This window comes from Chrysochloris asiatica, unplaced genomic scaffold, assembly GCF_000296735.1.
Source record: "Chrysochloris asiatica unplaced genomic scaffold, ChrAsi1.0 scaffold00099, whole genome shotgun sequence".
Classification (NCBI taxonomy): Eukaryota; Metazoa; Chordata; class Mammalia; order Afrosoricida; family Chrysochloridae; genus Chrysochloris; species Chrysochloris asiatica.
This window is the reverse complement of record NW_006408617.1, coordinates 4,343,642-4,360,702: the sequence shown is the minus strand read 5'-3', so window position 1 is coordinate 4,360,702 and position 17,061 is coordinate 4,343,642. Positions and strand designations below refer to the sequence as shown.

At 35.9% G+C, this 17,061-nt stretch overlaps 1 protein-coding gene across 2 annotated transcripts in view; it reads left to right on the top strand.

Annotated features, from left to right (window-relative positions):
- Positions 1-17,061, top strand: part of GRB14 (growth factor receptor-bound protein 14) — a 212,501-nt gene that overhangs the window by 175,306 nt on the left and 20,134 nt on the right. For both annotated transcript variants that reach the window (XM_006866993.1, XM_006866994.1), the window contains 5 exons: positions 2,065-2,186; positions 4,183-4,257; positions 7,972-8,109; positions 14,528-14,638; positions 14,830-14,925. In XM_006866993.1, coding sequence (XP_006867055.1) covers positions 2,065-2,186; positions 4,183-4,257; positions 7,972-8,109; positions 14,528-14,638; positions 14,830-14,925 — 542 coding nt within the window. The remainder of the gene's footprint in view (positions 1-2,064; positions 2,187-4,182; positions 4,258-7,971; positions 8,110-14,527; positions 14,639-14,829; positions 14,926-17,061) is intronic.

The following is a 17,061-nucleotide window of genomic DNA, read 5'->3' as shown; positions in this document are numbered from 1 at the left end:
TATTGAATTTCTGAGACACAGATTCTTTCAAAAAGGTCCTAGAAGCATCTAAAAAAGCAGAGAACTTCTATATTCTTAAAAAGGCCAGGGGATTTCTATATTCCTTGTGTGAATCTTTTCCATTTCCTGATTTGTGCTAGTAATCATACAATTGTTTTCATTCTTTTATTGAAATATACATTAAGAAATATGTGGACAATCTTATAAAATTCCAAATATTAACTATACCTGAGCAACCACCAACTAAATAAAGGGCAGAGTATATTACTCCAGTGCCTTCACTCACTCTATTTCATTATCATGATTTCTAACACTATAAACTAATGTCTGCTTCAGCTTTGTATAAATGGAATCATGTAGTATGTACCTTTTGTGTCTGAATTCTTTCATTTAATTTTTGTGGATTTAATCTATATTGTTGTGATATATATTCCACTGTGTGATTATTATTATAATCATTTATTCAGTCTCAAGATTGTTGTTGATATATGCCATCGAGTCAGTTCTAACTTGTAGCGACCTTGTATAGGGTTTTCAAGGAACTGTTGAGGAGTTTGAACTGCTGAACTTTAGGTTAGCAGTTCATTGCTTATCCTATAGCACCACACCAAAACACCATTCTCAAGATTGTTGTTGTTAAGTGCCGTGGAATTGGTTCCAACCCATAGTGACCCTGTTTAGGGTTTCCGAGGCCATAAATCATTACGGGAGCAGAAAGCCTCATCTTTCTCCCGTGGAACCACTGGCAATTTTGAACTGCTGTCCTTGAGGTTAGCAGCTTGATTCATAACTATTACACTAGGCATTTGCAAATTTCCCATTTAAGACTATTAAACAGCACTGCTACAAACATCACAATAGCTTAGTGAATAGGAATTTTTGCATTTAGTATGTTTGCCTCTCTAAAGTTGCTGTTAATTCTCTTTAAGTAACTTTTCTTTGTGCCTTTTCACTCTACCTATTTTCATTGTTTATATTAAATATATTTGCCTAAATGTTTGTTTTAAAAGTATAAAGGTATCATTTATATCTAGTTGCCTTAAAAAAGTCTCATTTTTAGCATCTCTTTTAATTTTTCTCAACGATCCAGACTTAGTAGTGTAGTGGTTACGAATCAGGCTGTGAACCTTGAGGTCAGCAGTTCGAAAGTACCAGCTGCTCCACGGGAGAAAGATGAGGCTTTCTGCTCCCATAAAGATTCACAGCCTTGGAAACTGTGTGCAGGGTCACTATGAGTCGGAACCGACTCCACGGCACATAACAACAACAACATCCAGATTGAGTATCTTAAATGCATACTGAATATGTCAAAATCTCCCATATTTATTGGGATGTATTATTCCATGTTGAAGTCATATTTTAATTTTGGCAACATGATGAGGTGGAGAAAATAATAGCTTCCATGTTCTTAATGTAGGCTTATTATCAAACTTAAAATTTATGAAGCAATAGCAGGAAGCTAAGAATTAGCAAAGAAGTTCTGATGGTTGAAATGGTTTAAGTGCTCTGCTATTAACAGAAAAGCTAATGGGTCCAAACCACCCAGTGACTCAGAGGGACAAAGACCTGGAAATCTGTTCCCAGAAAGATCATTGTTGTGTATGTTGAGTTGGTTCTGACTCATAGGGTTTCCGAGAGTGCCTTGTGGGTTTGAACAGATGACTGTATGGTTACAAGTCCAGTGCTTAGCTTACAGTGCCCATAAAGATTATAGCCTAGAAAGTCCTGTGGGGCAGTTCTTTGTCACATGGTTTCCTATGAGTTGAAATCCACTCACTGGATCCTGACAACTATTAGCAAAAAGTTCTTTGTGGTACTTTGTCACTCTTTTTTTTTTCCAGGTCTATAGTGTAAAAATCAATGTTACTAATTCAAAAGTTGATGGGAAATTTCATCAGTCTTGCCTTTTCAGAATTGAGTTGATATTACTTCATTTAATAAGAATATATAAATGATATTTTTATGTGTATATGGATGTAAATGTGTGTGTACATGTATACATACACACATCTATCTGTCTATCATGCATCTATCTATGGCATGCTCATTAAACATTCTTTACAGAAAGAACAATAGAAGACCATGAACTGGTGATTGAAGTGCTATCTAACTGGGGAATGGAAGAAGATAATAAGCTATACTTTAGAAAAAATTATGCCAAATATGAATTCTTTAAAAACCCAATGGTAAGTGAATACCCATTCATGATTATAGGAAAAAAGCATCCTCCAGTTATTTTATGATAAGAAGAGAGTAAATATAAATAAAATATCATTCTCTATTTGTTAAATTATATATAAGAATTCTAGCCATTTAAATTGTAGTCACATTTCTTTTTACTGTAACAGTGTTTAGTCAGCATCCTACTGTGAAGTTCAAGTACACGGATGAAATATTTTTACCATGCTGGCAAAAACCTGAATTGAGAGTGATTTGTAAAAATTATGTAACTAAAAAAATACTAAGAAGCCTAGTTGGTGGAGCCATTGCTTTGTTTCCTTCCATTTGAAAAACTCTTAAGGATTTAACTTGTTAACAATTCATTGTATTTGTCCTCAGATTGCAAAAACAATGTTGGGCTTTAAGATTTTTCACAGAATTTAGGAAATTTAAATTAAAGACGTTCTAAAGTAGCAACAGATTGCTAATTGTTGGTAGTATGCAGTTTAGCCAGGAATTTAAGATTAACATGAAGTGTGCTATTCCTAATTACCTTGTTTCCATTGCAATAATGACTGAATGATGTAGAAATGAGATTAAGGCCTAGTGTATTATCCAGTAAATACTACTTTCATTGTTGTTGTTGTTGTTAAGTGCCATCAAATTGGTTCCGACCCATAGCAACCCTGTATAGGGTTTCCAAGGAGCAGCTGGTAAGCTTGAACTGCTGACCTTGTAGTTCAAACTGACTAAGCAGTCCAGTGCATTAGCCCACAATGCCACACCAGGATTCCCCTTTCATTATAGCTGACTTTAGAAAAAAAAAGAAAATAAATATTTGTCATGTTCTAATGAAGACTAGGGATCTGGAGAAGTCAGAATAGCCTCTAGGCTCATTATTTTACATTGTTTTTGTCTATGCAGATTTAGCACATTTTTGCATTTAGTTTTGGATAATTGGATTGAAATGATCCTTTATGAAAAATATATGATACACACCATAAGAGAATATTTTCAAACTCTGAAACACCTCTTAATGTTCTCTTTTGTTATAAATTATTAATAGAAACATGATGGGATAATCTTTGGCAAATAAAATTAGAATACTAATAAAAATTAAATAAAATTTGAAAGGAAATTTGTTCTTATTGTAGATATTAAAAACAAAGTCACATTGAAAATAAGGTAGGGTGCTCATTTTTTATTTAAACATGGGCATTTATTTTATAAGCCTAGAGCAGTTGTTCTCATCTGGGAGTGATTTGGCAATGTCTGCAGACACTTTTTGGTTATTACAACTCGTGGTAGTGCTACGGTATAAGCAGGGATACTGCTAGTCATTCTATAGTGCACATAGTAGCTCCTCTTAATAAAAAAGTCAATAAAACTGCTGTTGAAACAGCCTGTCCTAGAAAAGGAATAGTGAAATGTGTTTTCCCAAACTTGTCTGATCCTAAAAATTACCTGAGGGAAAGGAAAGGATGCTTGTTAAAAACACAGAATCCAGGACCTGGGAATTTCTATTTTAAACAACTGCCCTGAGTAATTTATGATCTAACAATTTTAAAGAAAATAGGTAATAGAAAAGACTGGACTTTTTGCTCCCTGGCCCTAGTTGAAGTTCTCATTCCTCTGCTTTGTGGGCTGTAACCTGGGGGATAGTTTTCTGAGCCTTGATTTTATAAGATGGATGTCAAAAGTCCTTCAGTATCTAGTGGAGTGGTTGCAGGGACAAGATGTGGGAGCAAGTATGCTGCCAACTTTAGGGCAGGTTAGGGAACTCAGGTAGGTGAAACAGCATCATCTGGGGGTGTTTTTAGTTTTTGAACCCTAGTCTAGAGCTGCTCATTAAGATACTTTTGCATACAAGTCCAGTATTTGTATTTTCAAAAGCACTTTGGCTGAATTTTAAAAGCACTGATTTAAACACAGTGGCTCAAAGAATTTTTCTCTTACCACTTACTGGCTTTAACAACCGTTTCTAGCCTGGGTTTAGGATGACTTAACCTGTATCTTTTTCAGTATTTTTTTCCAGAGCATATGGTGTCTTTTTCAACTGAAACCAATGGTGAAATATCCCCTACACAGATTTTACAGGTATAATATATTTTTATTCAATATGTAAAAGATAATATAGGGGAAGCTAGGAGATCTTTATTTTACATACCCTGATTCTGAAATATTATGCTTGAATGATTTTTTTTTTTTTTTCTGGAGGTAAAACTAAAAAGACAGAAACTTGAGTAATATATGTCTGAAATCAATGAACTCCTCCTAACAATATTTTTGTACTCATAGTTATGAGTCAAAATTGACTCCACAGCAATAGGTTTTTAAAAAATATATATATTCTTCTTAGTTTTGGTAAATTGTCTAAGCATTGTAAGCATTTACAAAATATGTTCCATATAAGTAAATTTGTAGAAATTTGCTTTGTGATATATTTAAAGATTAATGTTCGGTTTAGCTTTTTAAAAAAACAGAATTCCCAGTAAATTGCAGACAGTTTACTGATGGCTACCTAGTGTTTGCTTTTATACTAATTCTCGAAATCCTGTTTGTGGTAAAACGTTTAGTAGTTAAAGGAAAGAAGGGAACGGATGTAAAAGAGTGCATATTTAGTTTAGTTTCATTTTAAATTTCTGGCAGCTCTGATGAAAATATATTATTAATTTGTGAAATGTCTTTAGCTGGTTATTTGTTAGGTTGTGCAGTCATTACCAACTAATTATCTAATTAATCATCATCTTAGTTTTGTATTGATAAGGTTCGTGTCTTCCAAACTGGCTTTATATTGAGATAGTTTCTGAGAAATGATCATTACAAGAAGAAAATATTTCAGCTTTTTTTTTTTGGATAAGAGTGTTGTTAAGTGTCGTCAAGTTGGTTCCAACTCATAGTGATGCTGCATGGGTTTCTGAGGAGTGCCTGGTGGATTTGAACTGCCGATCTTACGGTTTAAATTGACTTTGTGGTTCAGTACTTATCCTGCAGCATCACACAAGGAGATCTGTAGTGGTTGTTAGTAAGCTAATGTTAAACAATATCTGTGTAACAGTATTTGAATTAAGCCACGGGTATCTCCAAACGTATTTGATCTTCTCTTATCTTTAGTGGAAATTTAAAAAAAAATAATTCTGCTATTGATAGAACTTTAAAAATATTAGGTAGGCATATCTATCAAAAACTTGTTTTTTTAATGGGCTTTTTCATAGACTATAATTCATTTTAGCATATCAGGATATTTTAGGAGTATGCTTAGTCTCAGAGATTTTTCTAAATGCTGTTGAGTTTTCATAGGGAGCACCTGAAAGAATATCAGGGTAGGTGCAGAAAGCACAGTGTCTGGGACTGCCAAATTTCAGCCCTCTGAACACCTCAATACTGCATAATGGAGGTAGTTTTTGGAGTTTTTCTTCTCTTATTTGCCCAAATCTGATATTACATTTATGTTAAAATTAAAAACAAAAACAAGAAAAATCATAGGGTTTGGAATCAGATAGTCCTGCATGTGCCTCTGACCTTTTTTCTCCACTGAGGCAATGTTTTCAATTTTTTAAAAGATTTCTCTTCTTTCCAGTGTGACCTCCCTGACTTTCTTTTTAAATTTTAATTGGCTTGATTTAATAAGTTGGAAAGCACTCAAACTAAAAAACCTACTAGCCTGTTTTGCATGTCAATTAATTAATATCTGTGGATCATTAAATTAAAATTTTTTATTAATATAAAAAAAGAATATTATCTACTACCAGCATTTCCCAGAGTAGCTTTGGAAACATCTACATTGTTTTCAGTGAATAATTTCTCTTCCTTTCTGTGTTTCCACTTTACGTTTGTTTATTCAAAGGGATTTCTGATTTTTTTTTTAATGACATGCCACTGCAGTTCTACTCTTATAGAATGCTGAGCATACCCACTCAGATAAAGTCTTCCTTTTCATTCTGTTTCCCTGACCCAGCACATGCCAACTGTCTCAGTTCATTATAACTTTGTAACTCACTGTTCTAAAACCTACATTTTGCCATTAATTTTGTGGGTCAAGAATGAGATTTAACTGGGCAGGTAAGCAAGCTCTGCACGTGGACTCGGTTATTGCGGATGGAGAATCTCCTTCCAGTTTGGTTTTTCACTGTCTTTCAGCTGTCTTGGCCCTCCTTTGCCTCTTTATCTCCATGATGTTTCATCCTCCAGGGCCTTCCAGTTGGCTTGAGCTTTTACCACATGGCAGTCTGGGTAGTCACATTTCTTATGTAGTAGAGTCAAGAGTCCAAGAGTCAAGAAATGGAAGCCACTAGACTGGTTATGGGCTACATCCAGAACTGACAATATTAGTTGTACTGTAGTGAGTGGAGAAATAAATTCAGTGGGAAGGTCACTGTGGGATGAAAGGTATTGTTGCAGTTCTCTTTGGAAAATATGACTTGCCATGTTGTGCTGGTTGCCATGTCCCATATCATAGCGACCCTGTGCCCAGTCCTGCACCAGCCTCAAAATGTTATGTTTGAGCCCGGTGTTGCTGCCACTGTGCCAATCCATCTTACTGGGGATTTTCCTCTTTTTTGCTGTCTCTACACTTTACCAGCATATTGTCTTTCTATTGTGTCTGATCCCCACTGAACATGTCGGATGTATGACTTCCATACTCCTTCCACAATTGAGAACCATAGAAAGCCCGGAAGAGATTATTTGCCTTGCCCTCATTAAGGAGGAGAACTTGGCTTAACTTCCAGCTGAATATTTGAAGTCAGAATTATGGTTTTAGTTCCCACAATGAATCTGTTACGTAACTCTGTAGATGAATTTCAGCATTTTGAATGCATGTTTTTTATTGCCTAAGTACTAACAATGCTTTTGTTAATATATTTTCATTTGGAACTTACTTCAGGTTTTTAAAAGACTCTCTGACTTATTTTCTGTTTAATATATAAAAGAAGCTGATCCTTGAACAACACAGGGGTTAGGTGCGCCAGCCCCCATAAAGTAAAAAAATCCACATATGACTCCCCCCAAAACGTAATTATTAACAGCCTATTGTTGATTGGAAATCTTAATGAAAACAGTCGATTAACACTTCTTTTATATGTTATATATTCATCTACATAAAAACTTCATTTACAATATCAGATAAAAAGGTATTTCACAAAAGTGCAAGGTCCTTGTGCCTGCTGGTGTTACAATAGTTCTTACATTGGATTCATTGATCTTAAACTCATGGGAAACCATAGCTGCAGACATCATCTACAGTGACTATCACACAATTCAACTTTTTCTTGTAATGTCCGAGTTTTCTCTGCTTCTTGGGAGCACTTTCACCATCTTTAGTGGCTCTACATATGGGCCCCCTGGTGTTATTTCAGGTTTACAGTATTACATTAAACATGAAGAAAATATGTGAGAACCACGAGAGAGCTTTTGTACTGCAATACACAGTCTTGTTTTTTTTTTTTTTTTAAAGAAACTGTTCACGTAATGATGATTACATCACATGTCTTTAAAAAAAAATCCATGTATAAGTGGAACAGTTCAAACCTATGTTGTTCAAGAGTCAACTGTGGTAATGGTATGTTGTTGTTAAGTGTCATAGCAACCTTGTATAAGGTTTCCAAGGAGTGGATGGTGAGTTTGAACTGCCAACACTGTGATTCAAACTGACCTGTGGTCCAGTGCTTATCCTACAGAACCACACCGGTAATGGTATAAATGGTATCAGTGCTGTTTGAATTGATATGTTCATATTTGAAATTTTAACATTATTACTAGACTACAATGACAGAGTACATAACAGTGTCAAATGTCTAATTTTTATTCTAGATGTTTCTGAGTTCAAGTACATATCCTGAAATCCATGGCTTCTTACATGCAAAAGAGCAAGGAAAGAAGTCCTGGAAAAAGATTTACTTCCTTCTAAGAAGATCTGGTTTATATTTTTCTACTAAAGGGACATCAAAGGTAAGTAGATATAGCAATGATTAATTATCTTGAATGGCTTATTAGTTATAAATTCAAATGGGTTTTACTCTGTCGTATATAAAACTTGATTGCTTAATATCAAGAGCTTAAAAATTTTTTTAGAATCAAAACATTTATCCAAATCGACTTCAAACAGTTCCTTTGATGAAATCTGAATGCTCTTGTTATTGTTGTTGTTGAGTGCTGTCGAGTTGATCCCGACCCATAGCTACCCTGTGTAGGGTTTCCAAGGAGAAGCTGGTGAACTTGAACCACCACTGACCTTGCAGTTCAAACAACTTTGTAGTCTGACGCATTAGCCCACAATGTCACACTGGGACCACATAAGCTGCTCATTTTGTTTCAACTTGTTTTTCTTCATCCCTTTTTCCTTTATCATAGACTTACAGTCTCTGAGGCCAGGCATAGTTCATACTTTTTCTTTTTATCCAGGCCACACTGCTCAACTTGACTATATCTGAACTTAGGTTGATGTTGATACAGTTACTAGCAGACAACCGAGTCCTTAATTTTTCTTTAGTTCTTTCTTTGCACTTTTATTTTTGTATTTAGCTTATAAATCTGTACAAGAAATTATGTTATGATGAGAGATAAATGTATTTTTGTATCTCTGTAGGTGTACATACATACACAATTACATAAACATACATAAGCATGTATACATTGTTGTTGTTGTTGTTATGTGCCGTGGAGTTGGTTCTGACTCATAGCAACCCTGTAACAGGGTTTCCGAGGCTGTAACTCTTTACGGGAGGATTCTTCCATGGAACAGCTGGTAATTTCAAACTGCTGACCATGAGATTAGCAGCCCGATTCATAAACACTATGCTCCCAGAGCTCCTTATGTATACATATGCATAATTATATAAACACATAATGAAAATTGCTATAGTCTATTCTATGTAGACTATACCAGCTACTATTCACTATTTATGCAGCACATGATATCTTTCAAGTAAAAATACATTTGTTAGTTTTCACAAGAGGTTATTTTAAGTATTTTTTCATGTACGAGTCATCCCTGACTTGCCATGTATTCAAGTTATGACAGACTGTATTATGACCGTCTGCTGTTTTGTTTTGTTTTTTCCAATATATTTTGTCACTAGTAATATATAATACATACAATGTTTGTGCACATAATTTGCTGATGTTATCATTCTCTGTAAGTTAATATGTGATGTTTCCAAGCACAAAGACAAATAAAGATTGGATTTATGAACATGCTGCTAATAAAAAGCAAAGATAATGAACACTAAAAATAAGGAGGTATTCAACTTATATCAGAACTCATTTACAATGGAGTCATCAGGGTCAGAACAGAGCCCAGGTATAAAGCAGGGACTGCCTGCATTTGTCAGAGACAACATTGTGGCTTCTTTATAGGTACTCTGCCATTCCTCTCTGCTTTTTATTCCCCACTCAAAATGTTTGTAATCCTTGGCATTGAGTAATCCTCCTACCATATTTCTAAGCCTGCTGAAATATGTAGTCTGCAAAATCTTACTTGATTTTTCAGCGTACACTTTCAGTGTGTGAACTCATCTTTTTCTTCTAGACTGGAAATGTTCATCTATTATTTGACTATTGCCTCTCCATTCTCATTATTTGATCCTTTAAATTTTCAGTAGTATTTTTCTGTCATCATTCCATTGTTCTTATTTCCCCTCCTTATTTTCCATGTTTTTGGTCTTTGTGCTGAATTCTGAGTTCTTTCCTCATTTCTGAATTCCAGTTGGTTAATTCTCTTTATAGCTGAATCATTTCTACTTCTTAAAAGATATGTTCAGTATTCCCCCAAATGATACTATGTATTTACTTCTAAAATACTCAAACAATTCTTTTCCATTTCTTTCTGTTTTTCTCTAATCCAAAGATGCTTCCCCTGATTTATTCTTTTGAGTATTCTAAGCATATTTTATAAAATTATTTTCAGCTTGCCATATTATTTCTTCATTGTAGTTAAGATTATTCTTGAGTCTGCTAACTCTCATAGTGATATTTTCTTATCTGCTTTGCGATTTTGGCTTAGTTTGAGTTTACTGACCTAAGTTATCTCTCTTTGTTATATTATTTTGCAATTGTCTTGGTTAGGTTCTCTGGATTACAAAGCTCTAGTCCTGGGTTTTTTAATCCATTATGGGACCTATATTTTAAAAAGGATTTGATTAGCCATAATATGGCAAGCTGAAAATAATTTTATAAAATACGTTTTTATAAATTAAAAATTTCAAAAATATTGCAAAAAATAATTTTCTAACAATGATAAATTTATTATATGAATAAATATTATATTTTAACTTTTTTCTTAAGCTCAGAAGTTTGATTCATACCATTGAAGACTAGGTAGTAAATAGACAGGTAGATTGAGATCTGAGGAGAGGCTGTTTAAGATGGAAGAAAGGCATGAGTAAAACAAAGAATTGTTTGGAAAGGGAAATGGCTGAAAATAGAAAATTCTACTTTGTTAAATGTTTGTATATATTTTGCATTAAATTTTCTGAGCACATGATTGAAATGACCAAAAATTTGTGAAAGAGAGAGCAAGAGAAGTGTGCTAATTAAATAATCATTTCACTGACCCAGGTTGGAGGTGATGGGAACCAAATTTAGGATGAAAGGGAAGAAAGGGATGGATACAAGAGTAAATGTCAAATAGCCAGGCTTTGGTGGCTGATTGGATGTGAAAGAAGAGGAAGTAGTCAACCATGTTTTTAGATAAAGAATTAGAAATAATTAAGGAAAAGTAAATGCTGCAGAGTAGTCCTGGGTCCTGGTGTGGCACTGGGTTAATGTGCTGGACTGCAAAGTTAGTTTGAACCACATGGTCAGCAGTTCAAGCTCACCAGCTGCTCATCAAAACCCTACACAGCATCGCTATGGGTCAGAACTGACTCAACGGCACTTAACAATACCAACAGCAACAGATAAATGCGTTAGAATGAACAGAAGTAGGGTCTTTTCTGGGTTCCTAAGAAAGAAGATAATTGCCTAGTTGTATATATCTATATATCTTGGGATGAATGTGAAGCATCCAAATGGAAATGCCTAGAACACAGTTAATGAAGACCAGATATTGGGCAGTGGCCCAGACAGCATTATGGAGCTTTAAAGGAGTAATACTTGGCTCATTTCCAGATTTCCCCTGGCTGTCCTTACATAATCTCTTCATTTCCCTCATATGTGCTTTTCCTTTGTTGCTTTTTGCTTGCCTGTTTGTTTTAAATAGTAATGTGAGTGGTGGAACACTTGATGGAATGGGTTTACTAACCTCTGCCCCCTTGCACAAATCTCTTACATATACGCTATGTTGTACTACGAAGTATTCTATCATATGGATGCATTTAACTAATCTTTCTTGAGTATGTAAGCTAGTTTTCAAATTTTCTTATCATAGATAATGTTAGGGTGAATATTTACCTATTTTGCTGTTTGGGTCATAACTATTTTTAAGAGCTATTTATTTTCCCAGTGTTTTTTCTTCATGTACAAAATAGCATATGGGAGTGTTTTAAGCACATGCATGCTAGATCAAATTTTTTTGCATGTAAGGTCAGAGAATAGTGGTTTTTTAGGCTAGTCGTGTTTTATCACTATCCAGCCTTTACTGGAAGAGATGCTCATAGCTTGTTTAACTCTTACATCTCTTAACAGTCTTCTTATTAAAACCCACTTCCCCTTGTATTTTTTTGATCCCATCTTTTACCTCCTTTTCCTCCTTGCTCTTTATACAACAAAATGACTTTTCTTCCTTCTACTGGATCCAGTCCCTTAATTTTGCTACAATGGCCTTCTCCTTTGGCTAAACATCAAACTTCTATTCTTGGGCCAGTCTTAGCTTCCCTCAAGAGAATGCCTGACTTTGCTACCCCCAACACATACCATTCTTCTGTCTAACCTGTGTCTAAGAAAAAAATTATCTGAAGATATTAGAAGAGACAATGATTACGCTCTTAGTACAAATTGTGTAGGTTGGCTAGTATCTAGTATAAGATTTCTGTCTGGCAAGGGGACCATTTCCTGTTCCTTCCTTGAGATTTCAGTTATTTTCCTTTCTAAAAGTGTGAGTTGCTTAGGGGTTAGATAAGCACTGCTACAGACCTCGGGGATGTGGTTGTTGTTGTGTGCCATTTTGACCTGTACGGGGTTTCCGAGGCTGTAAATCTTTATAGGAGCAGAAAGCCTCATCTTTTCTTCATGGAATAGTTGGTAGATTCAGAGGGCTGAACTTGTGGTTGGCAGCCCAACGCCTAACCCACTTCATCACCAGCACCCCTTGGAGACGTGGCTAGGACGTTGTTGTTATGTGCCGTAGAGTCACTTCCTAGTCATAGCGACCCTGCATAGGGTTTCCAAGGCTGTAAATCTTTACAGGAGCAGAAAGCCTCATCTTTCTCCCATGGAACAGCTGGTAGTTTCGAACTGCTAACCAAAAGATTAGCAGCCCAATTTGTAACCACTAGGCTAAGAAAATATTCTCTTCAACTTGCCCGATACACAGTCACATGTTTAACTTTTGTTAGCTATCCAACTAATCCTTGCGTCCTGTAGTGTCATGCTGTTGTTACTAAGTGCTCATGAGTTGGTTATGACTCATAGTGATCCTGTATAGGGTTTCCCAAGGAGTGGTTAGTGGGTTTGAACCTCTAAACTTGTAGCTATCAGTCTAGTGCTTATCCTACAGCTCTACAAGAGGACTTTTGTATTGCCAGAGGCCTTGATATGTCTGCAGTTGTTGTTGTTGTTGTTAGGTGCCATCGAGTTGGTACCGACTCATAGCCATCCTGTGCACAACAGAACGAAACACTGCCCGATCCTGGTGGGATAAAATTCAATCAAGAAACTGACCTGCCTTCTAGTATTCTGTAAGCTGCCTTTTCCACGTATCTAAATGACTTTGGTAGTACTATGATACCAGAGGACTAGAAATTCTTTTGAGATCTTCATAGAAATCAAGTATTTGTTGAGTAGAAAATCAGTTTCTAAGAAGGAATAAATTTTATAAGCCATCACAATAAGAATACCTTTCTCCTTTCTCCTCCTTTATTCCAAGAGTCTTAGGCTGAGTCTTTTAAAATAATGTTGTTGTTGTTTTTTTCTGCCTTATTCTCTCATGCAGTTGGGAACTACAGTTAGTCATTAAATCAAAATGCCTAAGATCTCTGACATAATTGCTCTACCACTCCTCAGAAATGGTATCCAAACCACAAAACCAAACCCACTGCCATTGAGTTGATTCTGCTTCATAGCGATCCTAAGGCTGTGACTCTTTAGAAAAGCCCACTGCCACATCTTTCCCCCCAGGGCAGCAGGTGAGTTTTCAGTTAGCAGCCAGGAGATTTAATCACTAACTACGTTACCAGGGCGCTTAGAAAAGGGATTGTTCCTGTTTGAAACTGGAATTCCTTTGGATTTGAATGGGGTAATTCATACTGCTAAATGTTGTGGGTTTTTAGAGTACCATTTCCCAAATTTTAATGCTCATAGGGATCACCTGGTGATCATTTAAAAATGCAGGTATTAATTCAGTTAGGTTTGGGGTAGGCCCTGAGATTTTTGTATTTCTAACTGGATCTCAACGTGATTCTGGTGCTTCTGATTTCAGTTCACACTGAAAGTTGCAAGATTTGAGAGAACTAGTTTTGGCCAGCTTTGATGATATGTTTTACTCCAAGAGCTAAGCATTTCTCCAAGTGTTAACTATCAATGAACATACGACCTGGTGCTGCTCTCTAATTCTCTAAATAGCCATTCAGGATTCCACTTGACCTTGAGAATCAGACACATTCCACCGCCAGTAGTTCTGTACCAGCTTCCTTCTTTTTATATTGAAGGAGAGTCATTCAGCCTGCCTCACATCTCTCTGTGGTGTGTTCTTGAGAGATGAGGGACATCATTCATGAGGAATGTGATGCATCAGTAAGGACTCATCTGTGAGGGATGACCAGTTTGAACCAAGTAGAAATTGCCTTCTCTTTCTCCCCTTTGTTCTCTAAACTGCTCTGGAGACTGAAGCCAGCCTTTTCCCATTTGTTGAAACCCAGATATGAAAATCCTTTCGCAAAAGCATTCTTTGCTGCCTTCTCTCCCTCAGATTCCTTGGAATGATACTTTAAAAGAATGTTTAAATAGGAAGATGAATATTTTTGTACTATCTGATGTTAAATTACGAACAGACTCCCACTTTCCAAATGAAATAATAATGTATCCAGTTTGTGGTTATTTAAGGATATTGTGACCTAGTTTCCCTTTGCTTTTGTTTCTGTATACTGAAATTGTGTTTGGAATAATTTTTGCTCAAGGTATAAATTATGTAATATAATAGAAACCCAAAAGAGAAAGTATAAAAAATATGTGTTCATTTCAGTGCTCACCATTTTTTTTTTTTTTTTTTAAGGAACCACGGCATTTGCAGTTTTTCAGTGAATTTGGCAATAGTGATATTTATGTGTCACTGACAGGCAAAAAAAAACATGGAGCACCGACTAACTATGGATTCTGCTTTAAGGTACAGGCTTAATATTTTGATAGATGAATAAAGCAAGCCTCAGTCTTTTAGGTAAGCTTGGGTTTCTTTTAATTTCTTTTTAAAAGAGGCAGCTTCCTCTTATATATAGGAGAATTTTAGTGGCTTTTATTTCAACAGGTGTTACCTTCAAGATATGCATTAACGATAAACAATGTGCTGTGGCCTTCTAGCCTAACAAAACGGGAGGGCCCCGAGACCTGAAAATGCTCTGTGCAGAAGAAGAGCAGAGTAGGACGTGCTGGATGACCGCAATTAGATTGCTTAAGGTAATCTCGCCAGAGGTGTGTATTTCTATTACATGCTGGAAGTACCATGAACGTTTGAACATATTTGTATTTCAAACCGTGAAAACTCAGTCTGAATCTGTGTGCCTGTATGGGAAAAAGAAAAATAGTCACCCCAAATGTGTCTATTTTATTTTTTACGTTTACATAAATGTTTCTAGAGTAAAGTAGAATAGCCTCATATATTTCTCTTTTTGTGTGGAGTATTACATTTCAAAAAATACTCTGATTTTCACTTTTGTACAAATATTCCCTACATATATATGTTTATATATTTTTATATATATATAGAGAGAGAGTTGTGAAGTGCCATCGAGTCGATTTCGACCCATAGCAACCCTGTATAGGGTTCCCAAGGAGCAGCTGATGAGCTTGAACCACCGACTTTGCAGTTCAAACAACTTTTGTAGTCTGATGCATTAGCCCACAGCGCCAAACCAGGAATATATATATATTATATAGGATTTAGTTTGCATTTGTAAACTGTTGGCAACACTCCAATGAAGTATAACTTTTTTTTTTTTAAGCTTTTATTGTCACTTGGGTGAAAGTTTACAGAGCAAATCAGTTTTCCATTCAACAGTTGAAGCACATTTTGCCTCTCTCATTGATTACAGTCCCCACAATATAGCACAGCGCTCTTTCCACTTCATCTCTGTGTGTACTGTTTCCATTCATCCTTTATTCCTCTGCTATCCCTTCCTTTTTAGTTTTATTCCTGGGGAAATAATGCTCTTTTATGCTCAGATGGTTGCTTGTTCTAAGGAGTGCATACTTCCTTGTGTTGCCGTTCACCTAATAGGCCTATTGTTTTACTGAAAATTGCACCACTGAGGTGAGTTCAGTTCCAGGCTTGGAGGGTAACTAAGGGCCTTAATGTTGGAGGATCCAGTATTCTCTTAACAGATTAGTAAGCCTGGTCTTTATGATGTTGAGTTTCATGAGTTGTATTTTAAAATATGCCCACCTGGAGGTGCTTAATGCAATTGCTTTGTATTTCATTTTAGTTGCTTCTAAATGCTTTTTAGGTTGCAATTGTGATTTAAATTATATACTTTTACTATGGATATTTTAAAGACATCTGCCTTTGTGCTAGGTAGAGTTGACTACTTTCAAAAGTATAATTTGTTATGAGCATTTTTGGAAGAGTTCTTGTTGTTGGTAGGTGCCTTTGAGTTGATACCTACTCAGCAACCTTATACACAACATAATAAAACGCTGCCCAGTCCTGGGCCAATCTCACAGTCATTGCTATGTTTGAGCCCATTGTCACTGCCACTGTATCACTCCATCCCAGTGGGGGTTGTCCTTATCTTTTGCTGACCCTCCATTTTACCAAGCATGATATTCTCCTCCAGGGACTGATCCCTCCTGATATTAATGTCCAAAGTATGAGAGATGAAGTCTTGCCATCCTGGCTTCTAAAGAGCACTCTGGCTGTACTTCTTCCGACACAGATTTGTTTGTTCTTTGGCACTCCATGATACTTTTAATATTCTTCTCTAATACCATAACTCAAATACATCAGATTCTTCTATGGTCTTCTTTATTCATTGTTCAACTTTCATATGCATATGAGATTATTGAAAATACCATGGTTTAGGTCAGGCTTATCTTTGTCTTCAAACAGACATCTTTCCTCTCGAACATTTCAATATGTTCTTTGATTTCTTGACTGCTGCTTCCATGACTTTTGGTGGTTGATCCAAGCAAAATAAAGTCTTTGATAACTTTAATCTTTTCTGCATTTAGCTTGCTATTATTTATTGGTCCAGTTGGGAGGATTTTTGTTTTCATTACATTGAGGTGCAACCTGCATCCACAGAAGGTGGTTGTTTTTGGTGTGTATCAGTAAATATGTTAAGTCCTCATCCCTTTCAGCAAGCAAGGCTGAATCATCTCCTTATCATAGGTTGTTAATGAGTCTTCCTCCAACCCAGATGCCACGTTCCTCTTTGTACAATCCAGCTTCCCAGATATTTTGCTCAACGTACAGATTGAATAAGTATGAAAAAATAATATAACCCTGGTAAATACCTTTCCTAATTTTAAACTATTTGGTGTTCCCTTGTTCTGTTCCAGCTACTGCCTCTTGGGCTATGTTCAGATTCCTCATGA